The 19,059-nt window shown below is 42.6% G+C and overlaps 1 protein-coding gene across 1 annotated transcript in view; it reads right to left on the reverse strand.

The window, feature by feature from the left end:
- Window positions 1-1,375: 1,375 nt before the first annotated feature.
- The window catches only part of MINPP1 (multiple inositol-polyphosphate phosphatase 1), a 132,253-nt gene continuing 114,569 nt past the window's right edge, over window positions 1,376-19,059 (reverse strand). The window contains exon 6 of the mRNA XM_082266785.1: window positions 1,376-1,843. Within this exon, the coding sequence (XP_082122911.1) occupies window positions 1,450-1,843 (394 nt within the window). The 3' untranslated portion in view covers window positions 1,376-1,449. The remainder of the gene's footprint in view (window positions 1,844-19,059) is intronic.

A 19,059-nucleotide genomic window follows, 5' to 3' on the forward strand; every position in this document is an offset into this window, starting at 1 on the left:
TAGCCGCTAACGATAACCACTGTCTTCACCCGGCCGGGACAGCTATCCCCGGCCACTGGGAGAAAACAATTGCGGATTTCCCTGTCAACACTGAATGTGTTGATGGGGGAATCATGAACATTTCTTTCCTTCAACCTGTGATTGCAGGAAAGAAATTTGCATTGTCTACGGTCGGCCTAAAGCAGCCTAAGTAGAAAAGCCTGTCCCTTGCCTGCAGCTCCAGAGTTGTACCCTTGCTCTCTGCGGAGAAGTAATATTCTCTTTGCAGAGCTATGACACGCCCCCTGTTGGTCAGAACTCTCCAGGGAATTTGAGCTTTGCCAATTACAGAGCTAAGCTATAAGTGCGATTTAGTAAGGGGGCATACTGTACAAGGGGAGATTTGTTAACATATATAGCATAATACCTGTATATTCATGATGACATTTATGCTTTAAAGAGGAAGTAAACCCTTGGCAAAAAAATTAGAAAAAAAACCTGTGAAGACAAAGGCATAATAAGCTAGTATGCATCGCATACTAGCTCATTATGAAATACTTACCTTAAAATGAAGCCCCCGCAGTGCCGCCTGCTCAGCGACAGGACGGCCGTCCTGCTTCCTGGTTTGGGTCCTCTGGCCATCTGATTGGCCAGAGGTGCAATTACATCGTTCACGGCACAGGGCTCTGAAGGAATGGCACGGATGGCGCTGAATTAAAAGTAAATATCTCCTAAACGGTGCAAGGCTTACCTATAGGTAAATGTCAACAAAGTGGGTTTACAACCACTTTAAGAAAGGAACGGTGTGCCTGGAGGTGACATTGCCACATCAGACTCAAACCTCCTAAGTAGAGCCCTCCTTCAAATGTAGTGGTTAATTGTAGTCAGTTTAATGATAAAGAATAGGTGTCAGGATGCAGTAATAGTGTATTAAAAGTTCAATTCTCTATAAACCATGATTTTAAAAACTCATTGCATTTCTGGAATATATATATATATATATAGTCACTGGGACCCTTGTCCGCACCTTATTTAGACATACCCTGTGATTGTGTAAAACCAATGACCACACCAAATAATTGCACCACTCCATACTTTGGCTGAATAATTGCAAAAATGTAAACAAGAGAGAAAATAATCTGTAAAGATTGCCCACCAACAGCAATTTTAAATGTCAGTCTATGGAGGAATTTGTAAGTCAATGAACATTTCCCTCTATTATTCTCCCTAATAATGCACAGTCTGTGCGATCCAATACAATTTCAAACACAGAGAATTGTCTTTGAAAGCCTAGTTTTGAGAAAAAAAAACCCAGTGGGTAGAAACTGAATATCAGGATTGGATTTTGTGATGATTTTAACCTGATGGAATTAAAGTATGTTTCTATCTTTATCCTGGATGTGCCGATTGTTTCCAAAGAAAATTCTCTGTGTATGAAGGAATGTATAACTCCGATAAAGCTTGACTGTCTTATAGTTCATCCTCACGAACAGCCTTCATCAATTCACATTCTTCCTTAACACTGCATTTACTGAGTAGGTGACTGTACTGCTTTTTCAGATCATCAAAAAGACACACAGACTGCTGTGAGTGCGGGAAAGGAAGGAGGTTTTCATTCAGTAACATCTGTACTTGATATTCTTCCTCAGGACTCTCCACCAAGTCGCAGTGATACAGGACAAACACCAGGTTGGAAGCGTAAGGCACAATCCTGCCACTGCGAAACTTCAGTTCACTTTGACTAGAAAAATTGTCCGCAGTAAGAGGCTTCTCATCCTTAAACAGGCCCATCAGAGCCAACAGTGGCAAGAGAGTCTCTGCGTGTCCAAAGTGCATGACCACGGGATTGGAGATTTTCTGGGACCTAAAAGATAAAAGCAGATCACATCATTAAGGTTCACTCTCCCAAACAAATTTGATATTTTACTAATGCCAGCAGCATGAGGATTAAAAATAGATAGGAAAGTATATCATTTTTACTTGTTTTAACTTTTTTACATTTCTTCAGTTACTTCCTGGTTTCTTGCCTAGGCAAATTATGTCATACATCCCAGGAGTCTTCAGGAGGGGAGGAGAGGACTAGGGGTTTTCTCAGCTAAGCACACTCTCCTGCATGCATGCTTGAGCGAAGGACAGATAGATTCCAGGAAGTAAATGTTACATTAATCATTTGCCCTTACTCAAGATGGCCACAGCCATAAATGCTAGGGGGTTGTTTTTCAAAGTGATTGCTCAACAAAATAAAGCATTGAGACATAGATATATGGGCTTGTTTGTTTTGAATATTTAAAATGAATTAAATAGTGTCTTTGGTTTGTGATGCTCAGATTAGGGTTGCCACCCATCCAGGATTCACCCAGACAGTCCGGGTTTTGAATCGTGTGTGCAGGTTTCAGATCACCTAAAACCTGGACACAATTATCAGAATGGACTGTGGCTCTCCAAGTAACCAAGTACCACATCCGCTGAGTGCATAGGTGTGCACATTGGCCCCATTCCCATACACAGACAAGAGAGGAGAGAGGGCTTGAACTCCTGCTCCTCCTCTTCCCGCCCCTACCCCTGTCTGTCCACCCACACTCCAACCCCTGAGGTTCAGTGTCTCAGGAAAGGGATGTGTGGGCTGGAAGTTTGAAGCTCAGCAACCAGCAGATATATTGTGGATTAAGGTGTCGATGCCTGAGCCTTCATCCTCGGGTGAGTGAGCTCACCATCTAATGTCTGTGACTTAAGTCTCCCCCCCCCCTCCCTCCCATCTCCCTCCTGCCTCCAAGAGAGTGAGCACACTAAGATAAGGGGGACTCGGATGTAAGGGTGCCTTGTGGACTCTGATGCAAGGGGGGCTTTGGGAACCCTTATTTAAAGGGGAATGCTAGGAACTCTGATGTAAGTGGGAGGTTTGGTGAGCAGAAACCCCTTACATCAGAGTTCCCCTTCACACCAGAGTTCACAGCGTTCCTGCTTAAAAATAACATTTTGCAGAGCGTGGCTAAAGTGTTCGGGTTTGGTTTTAGGAAGAGGTGGTAACCCTAGCTCAGATGCAGTAAAGATCTGCTTTAACTACAATGTATATGAAATTCTTTTGCAGTGTTTGGCCCTTGAAGGTAGACAAAAATACCTTTCAGCACTAAGCAAGCTATACTAAAAATCCATGATGGATTCTTGTCTACACTCCTGTCTGTACAGCTCAAAGCTGCTGCTGCACTGTACTCTTCACATGCTAGTGTGCAAACATTGGTTGGAATAGTTACTTAGAAATAAAATCTTTGTTGAGTCACTTTTAGGAAGTTTGTGTAAGGCCCTTTACTGTCACACAGGGGTCAAGTCCTGGGAAAAAAAGAGTGGGAACTCACCCAAGATCACCCACCCCCATCTCAAATATAAAAAAGTGTGTATGTATGTATGTATATTATATACAGTGGGTACGGAAAGTATTTAGACCACCTTAAATTTTTCACTCTTATATTGCAGCCATTTGGTAAAATCATTTAAGTTCATTCTTCTTCCTCATGAATGTACACATAGCACCCCATACTGACAGAAAAACACAGAATTGTTGACATTGTTGCAGATTTATTAAAAAAGAAAAACTGAAATATCACATGGTCCTAAGTATTCAGACCCTTTGCGGTGACACTCATATATTTAACTCAGGTGCTTTCCATTTCTTCTGATCATCCTTGAGATGGTTCTACACCTTCATTTGAGTCCAGCTGTGTTTGATTATACTGATTGGACTTGATTAGGAAAGCCACACACCTGTCTATATTAGACCTTCCAGATCACAATGCATGTCAGAGCAAATGAGAATCATGAGGTCAAAGGAACTGCCTGAAGAGCTCAGAGACAGAATTGTGGCAAGGCACAGATCTGGCCAAGGTTACAAAAAGATTTCTGCTGCACTTAAGGTTCCTAAGAGCACAGTGGCCTCCATAATCCTCAAATGGAAGATGTTTGGGACGACCAGAACCCTTCCTAGAGCTGGCCGTCCGGCCAAACTGAGCTATCGGGGGAGAAGAGCCTTGGTGAGAGAGGTAAAGAAGAACCCAAAGATCACTGTGGCTGAGCTCCAGAGATGCAGTCAGGAGATGGGAGAAAGTTGTAGAAAGTCAACCATCACTGCAGCCCTCCACCAGTCGGGGCTTTATGGCAGAGTGGCCCGACGGAAGCCTCTCCTCAGTGTAAGACACATGAAAGCCCGCATGGAGTTTGCTAAAAAACACCTGAAGGACTCCAAGATGGTGAGAAATAAGATTCTCTGGTCTGATGAGACCAAAATAGAACTTTTTGGCCTTAATTCTAAGCGGTATGTGTGGAGAAAACCAGGCACTGCTCATCACCTGTCCAATACAGTCCCAACAGTGAAGCATGGTGGTGGCAGCATCATGCTGTGGGGGTGTTTTTCAGCTGCAGGGACAGGACGACTGGTTGCAATCGAGGGAAAGATGAATGCGGCCAAGTACAGGGATATCCTGGACAAAAACCTTCTCCAGAGTGCTCTGGACCTCAGACTGGGCCGAAGGTTTACCTTCCAACAAGACAATGACCCTAAGCACACAGCTAAAATAACGAAGGAGTGGCTTCACAACAACTCTGTGACTGTTCTTGAATGGCCCAGCCAGAGCCCTGACTTAAACCCAATTAAGCATCTCTGGAGAGACCTAAAAATGGCTGTCCACCAACGTTTACCATCCAACCTGACAGAACTGGAGAGGATCTGCAAGGAGGAATGGCAGAGGATCCCCAAAAGGTGTGAAAGACTTGTTGCATCTTTCCCAAAAAGACTCCTGGCTGTATTAGATCAAAAGGGGGCTTCTACTAAATACTGAGCAAAGGGTCTGAATACTTAGGACCATGTGATATTTCAGTTTTTCTTTTTTAATAAATCTGCAACAATGTCAACAATTCTGTGTTTTTCTGTCAGTATGGGGTGCTATGTGTACATTCATGAGGAAGAAGAATGAACTTAAATGATTTTAGCAAATGGCTGCAATATAACAAAGAGTGAAAAATTGAAGGGGGTCTGAATACTTTCCGTACCCACTGTATGTATATATTTATATACGTACTGCTTTTTTAACAAATAAAGTGCAACATTTATTGTAAAGTGCAAGTTTACGAGGACACCTCCAAAATTCACATGCATTAAACAAATAAATATAGAAGAGATGTAATAACAAAATAATTCAACCTGTATGCTGTACTAACAAAAAAAAAAAACCACAATGGTTCCCTCGCAGGGAATTTCTGAAACAGTGTATAAAAAAAAATGTAACAGTCCAGGAAAGGTTAGAAAGGTTGTGGTAGTTGGGGACTCAATTATCAAGAGGACAGAGAGGGCAATCTGTAAAAAAGATCTCGTGAACCGAACAGTTTGTTGTTTACCGGGCGCCCGAGTTCGGCACATCGCAGATCTGGCAGACAGATTGATGGGGGGGGCTGGGGATGACCCAGCGGTCATGGTGCATGTGGGCACTAATGACAAAGTTAAAGGTAGGTGGAGGATCCTTAAGAACGATTTCAGGGACTTAGGTAATAGATTGAGGAAAAGGACCTCCAAGGTGGTTTTCTCTGAAATACTGCCTGTACCTCGAGCCACACAGGAGAGGCAGAAGGAGATTAGGGAAGTTAACAAGTGGCTGAGGAATTGGTGTAGGAAGGAGGGGTTTGGGTTCCTGGAGAACTGGGCTGACTTCTCAGTCGGCTACCGGCTCTTTAGTAAGGATGGGCTGCACCTTAATGGGGACGGTACAGCTCTTTTGGGGAGAAAGATGGCCACCGAGTTGGAGGGGCTTTTAAACTAGGAGATGGGGGGGAGGGCTCAGAAGTAGAATCAGTCAGGAGGGAGCAGAGGACTGAAGGCAGTTGTAGGGTCAGCAGCGACATTAGGTCAACAACATCATTTGGCGGGTCTGTGCGGGAAAACAGCAGACCAAACAAAAATAAACATAACCGCCAATCACGTTTAACTTCCGTAAAACTAAGAGGGGTATATGCTAATGCCAGGAGCCTAGCTAATAAGATGGATGAGTTGGACATGTTAGTACATGAGGAGGACATAGACCTTGTGGGAATAACAGAAACTTGGTTCGACCCCTCACATGACTGGCTGGCAAATATCCAAGGGTATTCTGTGTACCGGAAGGACAGGGTAGGAAAAAGAGGGGGAGGGGTATGTCTCTATGTCAAGAACAATATAAAGGTGCTAGAAAGGAGTGACATTACAGATGGGATGAGCATGGATTTAGAATCTGTGTGGGTTGAACTCGATAGGGAAGAAGATAAGGGAAAAGTAGTTGTGGGGGTTTGCTATAGGCCACCTAACCAAGGGGAGGAGGTAGAGCTGGAATTTTTAGCACTAATAGGTAAAGCGGCAAAACTGGGATCAGTCATCATATTGGGGGACTTCAATTATCCCGACATTGACTGGGAAGAGGGGACTGCACACTTGCATAAGGCCCGTCTATTCACGGAAACCTTACAGGATAACTACATGTCACAGTTGGTGGATTCCCCTACTAGAGAGAATGCAATCCTGGATCTATTGATCACTAATGACCCAGACATAATCTCGGAGGTAGGAGTCCAGGACAATCTGGGCTCTAGCGATCACAGGATGATCACATTTAGTATAAATAACAATATAAAAAGGCAAGTGGGGAACATAAGAACCCTAAACTTCAGAAGGGCAGACTTTCCAAAATTGTACTCAATGATGGAAAGGGTAAACTGGGACCAAACCCTGGGATCCCTGACCACTGAGGAAAAATGGGAATGCTTTAGGAACATATTAAGCAAAGGCATCTTGCAGTGCATTCCTATGGGGAATAAATTTAGAAGAGACAAAGCCAAACCTGGCTGGCTAAACCGTAGCGTTAAAAAACTTATTAGGGGAAAAAAATTGGCCTTCAAGAAATATAAATCAGAGGGCACAGTATCGGCCTTCCAGCAATACAAGGAGGAAAATAAGAAGTGTAAACACGAAATCAAGATGGCTAAAATCAACTTTGAGAGACAAATAGCGGAGGATAGTAAAAAAAACCCAAAGAAATTCTTTAAATATATCAACAGCAAAAAAACTAGGGCAGAGCATATTGCACACATAATTAACGATGATGGGAGGATGGTTACAGAGGACACTGAAAAAGCAACCGTGCTGAATGCTTTTTTCTCATCAGTCTTTACGCAGGAAAAGGAGGGGTACACTGACCATGACTGTATGGTTAGTAGTAATACACAGGACTTGCCACTATGGCTAACAGAGGGGGAAATCAGGGAAAGGCTGGATAAACTTAACACAAACAAATCACCAGGCCCGGATGGCGTACATCCGAGAGTGCTCAAGGAACTCAGTATGGTTATATCTAGACCACTGTTCCTAATCTTTGCTGACAGTATTAGGACAGGAGATGTACCAGGGGATTGGAGGAAGGCTAACGTGATTCCGATATTCAAAAAGGGCCAGAGACATATCCGGGGAAATTATAGGCCTGTCAGTTTGACATCAATAGTATGTAAACTTCTGGAGGGGATGATAAGGGACTATATCGTAGAGTATGCTAAAGACAACAACATCATCAGTAGTAACCAACACGGGTTTACAAATGGGCGTTCTTGTCAAACCAATCTCTTAGCATTCTACGAGGAAGTGAGCTGTGAGCTAGATAGGGGCAGACCAGTGGATGTGGTGTACTTGGATTTCGCTAAGGCGTTTGATACAGTTTCCCACAAGCGCTTAATTTATAAAATAAGGTCTGCAGGTATCGACAGCAGGGTTTGCTCTTGGATACGGAACTGGCTAAAAGGCCGTGTCCAAAGGGTGGTAATAAACAGCGCATACTCAGACTGGGCTGAGGTAGTAAGCGGGGTGCCCCAGGGCTCAGTCCTGGGACCAACCTTGTTCAATTTATTCATAAACAGCATTGAGGACGGGATCAGTAGTTCGTTATCAATTTTTGCAGATGACACAAAATTGGCCAGGGCAATAACTGCACAGCATGAAGCAGATATCCTACAGAATGACCTGGACAAAATTACGGAGTGGGCAACGACATGGCAAATGAGGTTTAATGTGGAGAAGTGTAAGGTTTTGCACTTGGGGACCAAAAACATAAAAACACAATACATGTTAGGAGGGGAACCCTTGGGGGACTCAAAAATGGAGAAAGATCTGGGAGTCTTGGTTGATGATAGATTAGGCAACAGCATGCAATGCCAAGTGGCAGCTTCCAAAGCCAACAGAATATTAGCATGCATAAAGAAAGGGATGTATTCCAGAGATAAGACTATAATCCTTCCACTTTATAAAACTCTGGTCCGACCGCATCTGGAGTATTCTGTCCAGTTCTGGTCGCCAGTCCTCAGGAGGGATGTGTTGGAGCTGGAGAGAGTCCAGAGAAGGGCAACTAAACTAATTAGGGGATTGGAGGACCTTACCTATGAAGAGCGGCTGCAATCGCTCGATTTATTTTCCCTGGAGAAGAGACGTCTGAGAGGGGACATGATAGCAATTTATAAATATCTTAATGGGGATCTCAGCTTAGAAAAAAAGCTGTTCATTCGAAGGAATTGCATGAGGACTCGAGGACATACAATGCGATTAGAGGAGAAGCGTTTTAACCTCAGGCAACGTGGGGGGTTCTTTACTGTTAGGGCTACAAGATTGTGGAATTGTCTACCACAAGAGGTGGTTTCTGCGGGTAGTATGGTGACTTTCAAAAGACTCTTAGACTTACATCTCAAGGATCAGGAGATAAAGGGCTATGTTAGATGATTACAGTCACACACACCTACACAGGTTGAACTGGATGGACTATTGTCTTTATTCAACCTCACCTACTATGTAACTATGTAATTAGAAATATCCCACAAACAGAAATAATGTTTTCCTTGTTGTTAAAGATGATCAATTTTTCAAGATTTAGTATCATCTGCACTGCGATGTGTGGTCAGCCATTTTGAGACATATGGTATAGGATCCCAAAAATGCACAGGAGGGCCAATGATAAAAAGAGAAGACAGGCCCTGTTCAATGCCAAACTCACTCCGAATGGGTGACATCACAAAATTCATTGTACTGGAGCCCCTCTCACTATTTCCAGATGTCACTGGAAGACTCTTCACTGCTGTCACAACTGGTTTCAAGTTTTCAGGAACCTCTGCACCACCATTATCAATTAATTCTCTGAAACCTTCACAGATCATGGATGCATTGTTGAGACAATCTCTTGCACAGCTGCTCTAGCTTCATCTCATCTTCAAACCAAGGACTGTATACATCGATTGGCCAGCGTTGGGAATTCAGGATGTAAATTTCAGAGACAAGAGTGTGATAAAGCTGCTGGTCTGTAGCTCGCAGTTAAAGCATAAAGCCTGAAGCGTAAATTATCCACCAAACATTGATGAAATTGAGGGAGATTTAGCCTCACTTGGCCTTTTGTACTCCCAGGATTGATGGTCACACCTTTGAAATTCCCTTTATCCAGAGATTCCATGACTTCTTTCAGATGTTTGCCAGGCATGTCTCATTTTTTCAATTGCACAAACTGGCCAATTATGTAGCTGGTAGGCTCCTGGAAGAGTGATGTCATCTCTTTGAAGGGCTTCAGATAACAGTCCCATTTCCTGAACAGCATCTGCAACCCCAGCAAGGTTTAACAAATCATTTTCTGACCTCAGGACCTTGTTAAGGCCACTAAATACAGATTTCTGCTTACTGTTATGAGCTGAATTTAAGCTTGCTTTCATAAAACAACTGTGCAGTGAATGATATGACCAATTTTATGAGTTTATACTTCTAATTCTTTTGCACATTCGGACAAGTTTTTTTGGTGACGATGCACAGCATACAACTTCTCAAAAAATGATGTTACATGAAGACCAGGAATAGAATCAATTGCATCTGAAATGCATAATTCAAGCCTATGACACAAGCAGTGCCATTTCACAAGCTATGGATATTTTTCATGAAATCATTCCAGAACACCTGACTTTCTTCCAAGCATTAAACTTGCACCATCACTACAAACCCCAATCAAGTTTTTAGCAAGAAAGTCATTACTGAACCCATATTTAGAAAGACAAGCTGGAAGAGTGACTGCAATAGACTGTAGACAAAATCAAGCAAATCAGGAAAGAAAGTGACTGGGTCTTTTCTGTTAAAGAGGTTTTAAACCCATACAATTTTTTTTTTCTTTGCAACCTGTAAGAGAAACACATAATGAGCATTATGAAGTACTTACCTTAGAACGAGCCCCCGCCATGCCGCCTGCTTACCTGTATGACGGGCGACATGTCCAGTCGCCCGTCTTCCGGGATCGCGGCAACCGGCCATCTGATTGGCCGGAGCCGCGGTGATGTCACTCCCGCGCACGGGAGCTGACAGTCACGGCACGGGGCTCTGAAGAAACGGCACCAGCGGCCGTTCCTTCAGAGCGAATGCGCCAGTGACGTCACTCATTATTTTCACCACTATGCAGTATCTCACAAAAAAAAAGAGTGAACCCCTCACATTTTTGTAACTATCTTATATCTTTTCATGTGACAACACTGAAGAAATTACACTTTGAGGATGCCCCACAGTGCTCAATAGGGTTTAGGTCTGGAGACATGCTTGGCTAGTCTATCACCTTTACCCTTAGCTTCTATAGCAAGGCAGTGGTCATCTTGGAGGTGTGTTTGGGGTTGTTATGTCGGAATACTGCCTGTGGCCCAGTTTCCGAAGGGGATCATGCTCTGCTTCAGTATGTCACTGTTTACATTGGCATTCATGGTTCCCTCAATGAACTGCAGCTCCCCAGTGCTGGCAGCAGTCATGCAGTCCCAGACCATGACACTCCCACCATCATGCTTGACTGTAGGCAAGACACACTTGTCTTTGTACTCCTCACCTGGTTGTCGCCACACACACTTGGCTCCATCTGAACCAAATAAGTTTATCTTGGTCTCATCAGACTGCAGGACATTGTTCCAGTAATCCATGTCCATAGTTTGCTTGTCTTCAGCAAACTGTTTGTGGGCTTTCTTGTGCATCATCTTTAGAAGAGGCTTCCTTCTGGGATGACAGCCATGCATGCCAATTTGATGCAGTGTGTGGCGTATGGTCTAAGCACTGACAGGCTAAACCCCCACCCCTTTAACCTCTGCAGCAATGATGGAAGCACTCATATGTCTATTTCCCAAAGACAACCTCTGAATATGACGCAAAGCATGTACACTCAACTTCTTTGGTCGACCAGGACGAGGCCTGTTCCGAGTGAAACCTGTCCTGGTAACTTGTTGTATGGTCTTGTCCACCGTGCTGCAGCTCAGTTTTAGGGTCTGGTAGACCTGGTACTGCTGGGCTGGTACTGTTGGTGGGTACTGCTGATTGGTACTACTGGCGGGGACTGCTGGCTGGTACTACTGGCGGGGACTGCTGGCTGGTACTACTGGTGGGGACTGCTGGCTGGTACTACTGGCGGAGACTGCTGGCTGGTACTACTGGTGGGTACTGTTGGCGGGTACTGCTGGCTGGTTCCTGACCCACCGTCCATCCCCGAGCATCAGTGTAAATCTGTGACAGGAGGGGCGCTGGAGGAAGCATGCGGCTGCAGTGGAGAGCAAAGCCGATGCTTCCTGTATCGCTCCTGTCACAGGCGGAGGCAGAGTACATTTGGTATTACTCTGCCTGTGACAAAAGCCAACACTAACCAGGAAGCATCGGCTCTGCTTCCTCTATGTCCAGCTGAGCAGCTCTGTTCTTCACATACACAGATGCCGGTGACAGTCAGTCCTGCTGAATGCGTCTGCTAACGGGTACGGCGTTCCTGCTGTTGAAAAAGTACAGGAACGCCGTTCCCATGCGTTCCTGCAGGACTCGAGCCCTGCTGTCACATCTAAAAAAGGAAACGGATAAGGATGAGGAAGGATTTAATCACTTAAGGACCCAATCTGTATTTGTGCTAGAAAATGACTTAGAACTCCCAAACATTATATATATATATTGTGACAGGAAGTCAGGTAAATGTGTGGATGTTGTCACAGACAGGAGATACACTTCTGCTTGGGTTAGACAATTCACCAATTACTATAGGGTGTCGGCTGCAAAGGCAGAAGGAAGGTGTAAAGAAGTTGAAAACCATTCAGCTATTCAGAATGAGGAAATTAAGGCCTCTATAATTTGTCCAGAGGAAGTCCTATTGATTGCTGCCTCCGGACGCTGTGTGAGCTGGGGAGAGGAGGACAGTCAGATGTGTGCCTCCCGACGCTGTGTGAGCATGGGAGAAGGAATGCCCCCTGAAGCTGTGTGAGCATGGGGAAGATCTCCTGAAGCGATGTGCGCTGAGGAGGGTAAAAAGGGTGAAGACTTCTCAAGGTGAGAAAATTAACTATTTCTATGTGAAGAGAAAAACCAATGGATGTTTTCTATGTGAAAGGAAAGTCCAATGAACATGTGCTGTGTGAAGAGAAAAGGGACATTCTCTATGTGAAGAGATAATAAATGGACTATTGATAGTCTGCTGTATAATCAGCCAAGTCTGCCCATCAGTAGGTTGGGGACAGACTTCCTTAGATAGGTTCCTGTGTGTGAGAAGGTAGCCGCCCACAGTGGCAAGGATTTATTTTGTGTTTTATTTTATTTTGGATGTTTTTGACGCTTGCACTTGTGTGAAGAAAATTGCATGAATAAACCAAACTGTTGTTTGCAACCACTTCTCGGCTATCTCCCTGTGTAACGAACCCCAAAAAGGGGTCATCCACACCCGCCACCGAGCTAATCCCCTCACAATATATATATATATATATATATATATATATATATATATATATATATATATATATACACACACACATACATTTTAGAAGAGACCCTAGAGAATAAAATGGAGATTGTTGCAATACTTTATGTCACACCGTATTTGCGCGGCGGTCTTAACAACACAGTTTTTTGGGAAAAAATATATTTTTTGGATTAAAAAAATAAGAAAACAGTAAAGTTAGCCCAATTTTTTTTCTATAATGTGAAAGATAATGTAAGGCTGAGTAAAAAGATACCAAACATGTTCAAAATTGTGCATGCTCGTGGAATGGCAACAAATATTGGTACTTAAAAATCTCCATAGGCCATGCTTTAAAAATGTCTACATGTTACCAGTTTAGAGTTACATAGGAGGTCTAGAATTATTGCTTTCTTGTAATAGAAATAAACATGATAGGGCCTCTTTAATGTGAGATCTGGGGTCAAAAATACCTCAGATCTCACATCTACACTTAAAAGCAAAAAAAAAAAAATGTAATTTCTTTTAGCAAGAAAAAAAATGGGCCCTTTAAGGCCGTTGGGCAGAAGCGACGTATAATGTTGCTCCGGTCCTCCAAGGCCGTAGGCCTTCCTGCACAGCACCTCAGAGGACCAGATCGTTTTCCCCACTTACCGGAGCGGTCCTCTCTCCCGCTGCCCATGAAAGTGATCTCGCAGCCAATCTGCTGCTGAGACCATTTATGTGAAAGAGGACCTCCAGCCGAGTAAGAATATTACTCGGCTGGAGCTATCTGCTGCCATAACCCAAATATTTAACGTCAAAGTACCGACGTAAAATTGCGGCGGGTGATCCGGAAGTGGTTAATAAGCCATGTTCAATAGCTAAATTAAATTTCTCAATAACCAGCACTAAAAAAAAACCAATATCCCAACAAAGTAAATGTATCAATATTTCCATTACTCATTCATGTATAATGTCATTTTGTTGTACCATTTCTGATAGAACATCAGTAACATATCATTTTTTATGAAGATGTCATAAAAAATACATATGGACTAGGCCTCAACAGAGTATAATTTACTATAATTGAGAATATAATAGCATCCTCATGTGACTCAATGAATGCAAAAAAAGTGCATATTTCTAAAAATATCATTTTTTAAAAACTCTGAAGCTTGAGCGGAGCTTCATAAATATACAATGTATGAGCAAAAATTTGTGGACACCTGACCATCACATCTAGAGGAGCTTCTTTGATATCCCGCTAATATGAAGCTCCACCCACCACTTTGCAGCAAACAGTCTCCACTTACATAGGAAGGCTTTCCATGAGACAATAAAGTATGTCTGTAGGAAACTTTGCTGTATAATTGAAACAAGAGCTGCACACCAATGATGACACTGGATAAAAAGATAAGATAGACAGACAGACAGACAGACAGGATACATTATTGTCATTTCAACGCAAATTACAATGAAACGCTATAAAAGCTCCACACATATGTAAACATAGAACAACCTCAGCATACATGTAAACAATTATGCCCCCCATATAAAAAGCCTAAAAGGAACCCCCACCACACCAGCAAAGCCAAGTCACCTACAGTTAGATAATATTATTGAAAAATACTATTTAGGGCCTTGATAACACTTGGAAAGAAACTTCCCTGAATAAATTTGTCCTCACCTTTATATTTCTGAACCTCCTGCCAGATGGTCACCTGCCTCAAGATCACCCTGCTGATGCATTTCAGTCTTTTGAGCTTATTCGTAGAATGGTCTTTACAAATAAGCCCATAAGGGCGAATCATGTCAAAACAGGGTGGTCTTGAGGCAGAACTTTAGCAGCACCTATGAGTGACTGGAGGTCTGCTTTTATCCAGTGACTTGCTTTGTGGCTCTTGTTTCCATTTTACAGCCCATTGAGAGGTAGCGTACTCACAGGAAAGGACCAGAAAGAGCTGTGCTGGAACAAAGGAGTCGGGCACTTTAGAGCAGTGTTACTTGCTTCTTTTGCTACTAACTGTGCCCATTTAACCAAAAGAACATTTGTAAGGTCAGGTACTGTGTTGGATGAGAAGATCTGTATTGCAACCTTCTGTAAGAAGGCACAATCAAGCTGGAACAAACAAGAGCCCTCTCCAAACCCAATTGTAATTAAAGTAGTTGTAAAGGCTGGAGGTTTTTTACCTTCATGCATTCTATGCATGAAGGTAAAAAAAACCTTCTGTGTGTTTGTACCCCCTACAGCCCCCTAATGCTCACCCGAACTCCCTCTCGATCCAGCGCTGTGCATGAGATCCTTGGCTGTCCCAGGACTCCCTCTCCTTCTTGGCTGAGGAGAACCATGGGCTCCCACTGTTGTCAAACACAGACAGTGAGCCAATAAGGAGAGATCGGAGGGGGGCAGAGCCGAGGCTCTATGTGTTTTATGGACACATAGAGCAGGGCTCGGGAGCGAGTATGCGCCAGTGCCCCCATAGCAAGTGGCTTGCTATCGAATTCACTGGTCAAGGGGAAAGAGCCAGGAGCACTGGTGGGGGACCCTTGGAGGATCAGGGCTGCTCTGTGCATATTCATTGCACAGACCAGGTAAGTGGGATGTGTTTAATTTTCGTTTTCTGAAGCCGAACCTTTAATATCATTATTAATTGAAGTGAAGTGTTTAGGGGAGAATGCACATTGCTTGTAAAGGAAAGCAGTGCTGAGAGAAATTCAAAGTCCTCTTTTACTGATCTGTTTGTAAAAACATTTCTTCCCTACATGTCGCTTGCCTTAATACATTCTCAGTTTAGGTATACCATATAAATATCACCTTCATTGAGATCAGTATTTACCTTAATTTATGTTCTGAATGTCTGTTCAGGCTCTGAAAGAATACACTGCGACTAATGGGAAAAGCTCACATCCTGCGAAAAGCCACGTTGTCACTTCACACTTTCTCAATGCCAATGTACAAATTAGTGCAGATAAAATATTCCATGAGTTTTCACATAGGCTTCAGCTTGTATAAGAGCGGTGTGAGCACCAACCTTTTACAAAGCATTTGCAGAGCTTTCATCAAACTTTGTTGTAGCTTTTAAAGCGCCCTTTAGCTCCAGTTTGTAAATGTTGAACACAGATCCTATTAGTAGCGCTGATTGTTGCTTGCAACACAAGCTGCTTGTAGGCTTCAGCACTACGTGAAGCTTGTTCAAAGCCTGCTGAAGACTGCTAGCAGCTTGTTAAAAGTGACAATTAGCACTCCCAAAATGATGTGTGTATAACATTTCCAAACAGAAGCACAACGCTTTAAAGGATTAGAGAAAAACTGATCAGAGCTTGCTAATAGCTTTGCAGAAGCTCGCTGAAGTTTCATAAAAGCGTCCTGTTCACGCTGATCTTATACAAGCTGAAGACCACGTGAAACAGGCCTAAATCATTATGGGGCATACTGAATATTTAAAAAGCCTATATAGAATTAGCGGGACACAACTGGTAACACTACTGATAATGTGGATTATCATGTTGCTCTGGTTTATAACGGCAAATCTGCCAGCACAATACATTGATTGCTTCCTACTAAATGACAGCATCTCCTCATTGCTTTCAGGTATTTATTATTACATTATCGGAATTCAGAGAGATTACAGTGTGTGTCTAGTGTATCTATGTAAACTAAACTTTCACTAATGGTGAACAGATAAAAAAAAATCATGTTACCTTTGGACTCTAATAGCTGATCTAGTTAATGTAAGACCAATGGTACTATCTTGGCTAACGGATATTGATTATTGAATAGACCAAACCTATAATTACATGTAACAAATTGCACTGCCCTAGTTTGCTATCACCCACTTGAACTTGCTGACATCCCATTAGTATTGATTATAGAAGGATATGTCCATGTATAACTCCAATGCCTAAAAAGTTGGGGCGTTGTGTAAAATCTACGTAAAAACAGAATACAATGATTTGCAAATCAAATACACCTATAATTTATTCAAAATAGAAAGTAGAAAACATATCAAAATGTTTAAACTGAGAAAATGTACCATTTTAGGATAGAATAAAAGGTAAATTTTAAAATTTATGGCAGCAACCTGGCTCAAAAAGTTGGGACAAGGCAGCAAAAAGCTGGCAAAATAAGTGGTACAAACAATGAAGGGCTGGAAGAACATTTTTCAACTAATCAGGTTAATTGGCAACAGGTCAATAACACAAGGTATAAAAAGGTGCATCTTAGAGAGTAAGTGTGTCTTAGAAGCAAAGAAGGGCAGAGGTTCACCAATCTGTGAAAAGTTGCATCTAAAAAATTCTCAAACAATTTCAGAATAATGTTACTCAACGCAAATTTGCAAAGACTTAAATTATAATAGTTACATAGTAGGTGAGGTTGAATAAAGACAATAGTCCATCCAGTTCAACCTGTGTAGGTGTGTGTGGACCTATTAATTTCTCATACCTCTGAATATTTCTATCCTTGAGATGTACGTCCAAGAGTCTTTTAAAAGTAGCCATACTCCCCACAGTTACTACCATTTGTGGCAGGGAATTACACAGTCTAGTAGCCCTTACAGTAAAGAACCCCATGCGTAGCCTGAGGTTAAATCTCTTCTCCTCTAAACGCATTGTATGACCTCGTGTCCTCACGCATTCCTTGCGACTGAATAGTTTTTCTTCTATGCTCTGATCACCGTTGAGGTATTTGTAAATTGCTATCATGTCCCCTCTCTCGCGTCTCTTCTCCAGGGAGAATAAATCTAGTGCTTCTAAACGCTCTTCGTAATTAAGGTCCTCTAATCCCCTATTAAGTTTTGTTGCCCTTCTCTGTACTCTCTCAAGCTCCAATACATCCCTTCTGAGGACTGGCGACCAGAACTGGAAAGAATACTTCAGATGCGGTCGGACCAGAGTTTTATAAAGTGGTAGGATTATAGTTTTATCTCTGGAATACATCCCCTTCCTTATGCATGCCAAAATTCTGCCGGCTTTGGCAGCTGCAGCTTGACATTGCATGCTATTGCCTAATCTATCTTCCACTAAGACTCCCAGATCTTTCTCCATTTTTGATACCCCCAGAGGTCTCCCCCCCCCCCCCTAGCTTGTATATTGCTTTTATGTTATTGGTCCCTAAGTGCAATACCTTGCACTTATGCACATTAAACCTCATTTGCCATGTGGTTTCCCACTCTGTTATTTTGTTCAGGTCATTCTGTAAGATTTCTGCCTCACGATGTGAAGTAATTGCCCTGATAATACATCATCAAGGGACAAGGGCGAAACTGATTCCCACGATCTTTGGGCCCTCAGACGGCACTGCATTAAAAACAGGCAGAATTCTGTGATGGACATCACTGCATTGGCTCAAAAATACTTCCAAAGATCACTGCCTGTGAACATAGTTTGCTATGTTATCCAAAAATGCAAGTTATATCATGCAAAGAAGAAGCTACATCTGAACATAATCAAGAAATACCGTTGTCTTCTCAGAGTCAAAGCTCATTTAAAATGGTCTGCTGCAAAGTGGAAAACTGTTCTGTGGTCAGACAAATTTAAATTTGACATTCTTTTTGGCAACTATGGGCGCTATGTCCTCCCAACTAAATTAGAGAAGGGACCTTCCAGCTTGTTATCAGCGCTCAGTTCAAAAGCCTGTATCTCTGATGGTATGGAGGTGCATTAGTGCATATGGAATGGGCAGCTTACACATCTAGAAAGGCCCCATAAATACTGAAAGCTTTATTCAGGTTTTAGAGCAGCATATGCTTAGGCAATGAAAGGGACATTTTTCTCCCAAAACTTCAGCAACTGGTCCCCTCAGTTCCCAGACGTTCACAGTGTGTTGTTAATAGTTCCATAGTTAGTCTGGATGAAATAGGACACAAGTCCATCTATTTCAACCAATAGAAAAAATAAGAGGGGGTGCTACACCAAACATGGCCATGTCAAAACTTTTTTAGAATTGAGGTTGTACTTTGCCAGCTTTTTGTTGCCATGTCCCAACTCATTTGAAAAGCTTTGCTGCCACCAATTTCAAATTTGTTTACTTAAAATGGTACACTTTCTCAGTTTAAAAATTTGAAACATGGGTTTATGAGATGTGCAAATCATTGCATTCTGTTTTTATAGAGATTTACACAGCATCCTAACTTTTTTGGAATTGGGGCTGTAGCTGTTAAAATAAATTAATATAACAGAATAACATTTCAACAACTTTCCCTGATCAGGTCAGGACAAGTAATATGTGGGAGCTCTGACCATCTGAACCCACGGCTTCCATGGACTACCTTGTGATGGCTGACGGTATGAAGAGTTGAAAAGGAATGCTCCCATTAGGTCATAGGAGGGGAGTGGTTTT

The sequence above is a fragment of the Pelophylax lessonae genome (genome assembly GCF_965119305.1).
Source record: "Pelophylax lessonae genome assembly, chromosome: 9".
In the NCBI taxonomy this organism is placed as follows: Eukaryota; Metazoa; Chordata; class Amphibia; order Anura; family Ranidae; genus Pelophylax; species Pelophylax lessonae.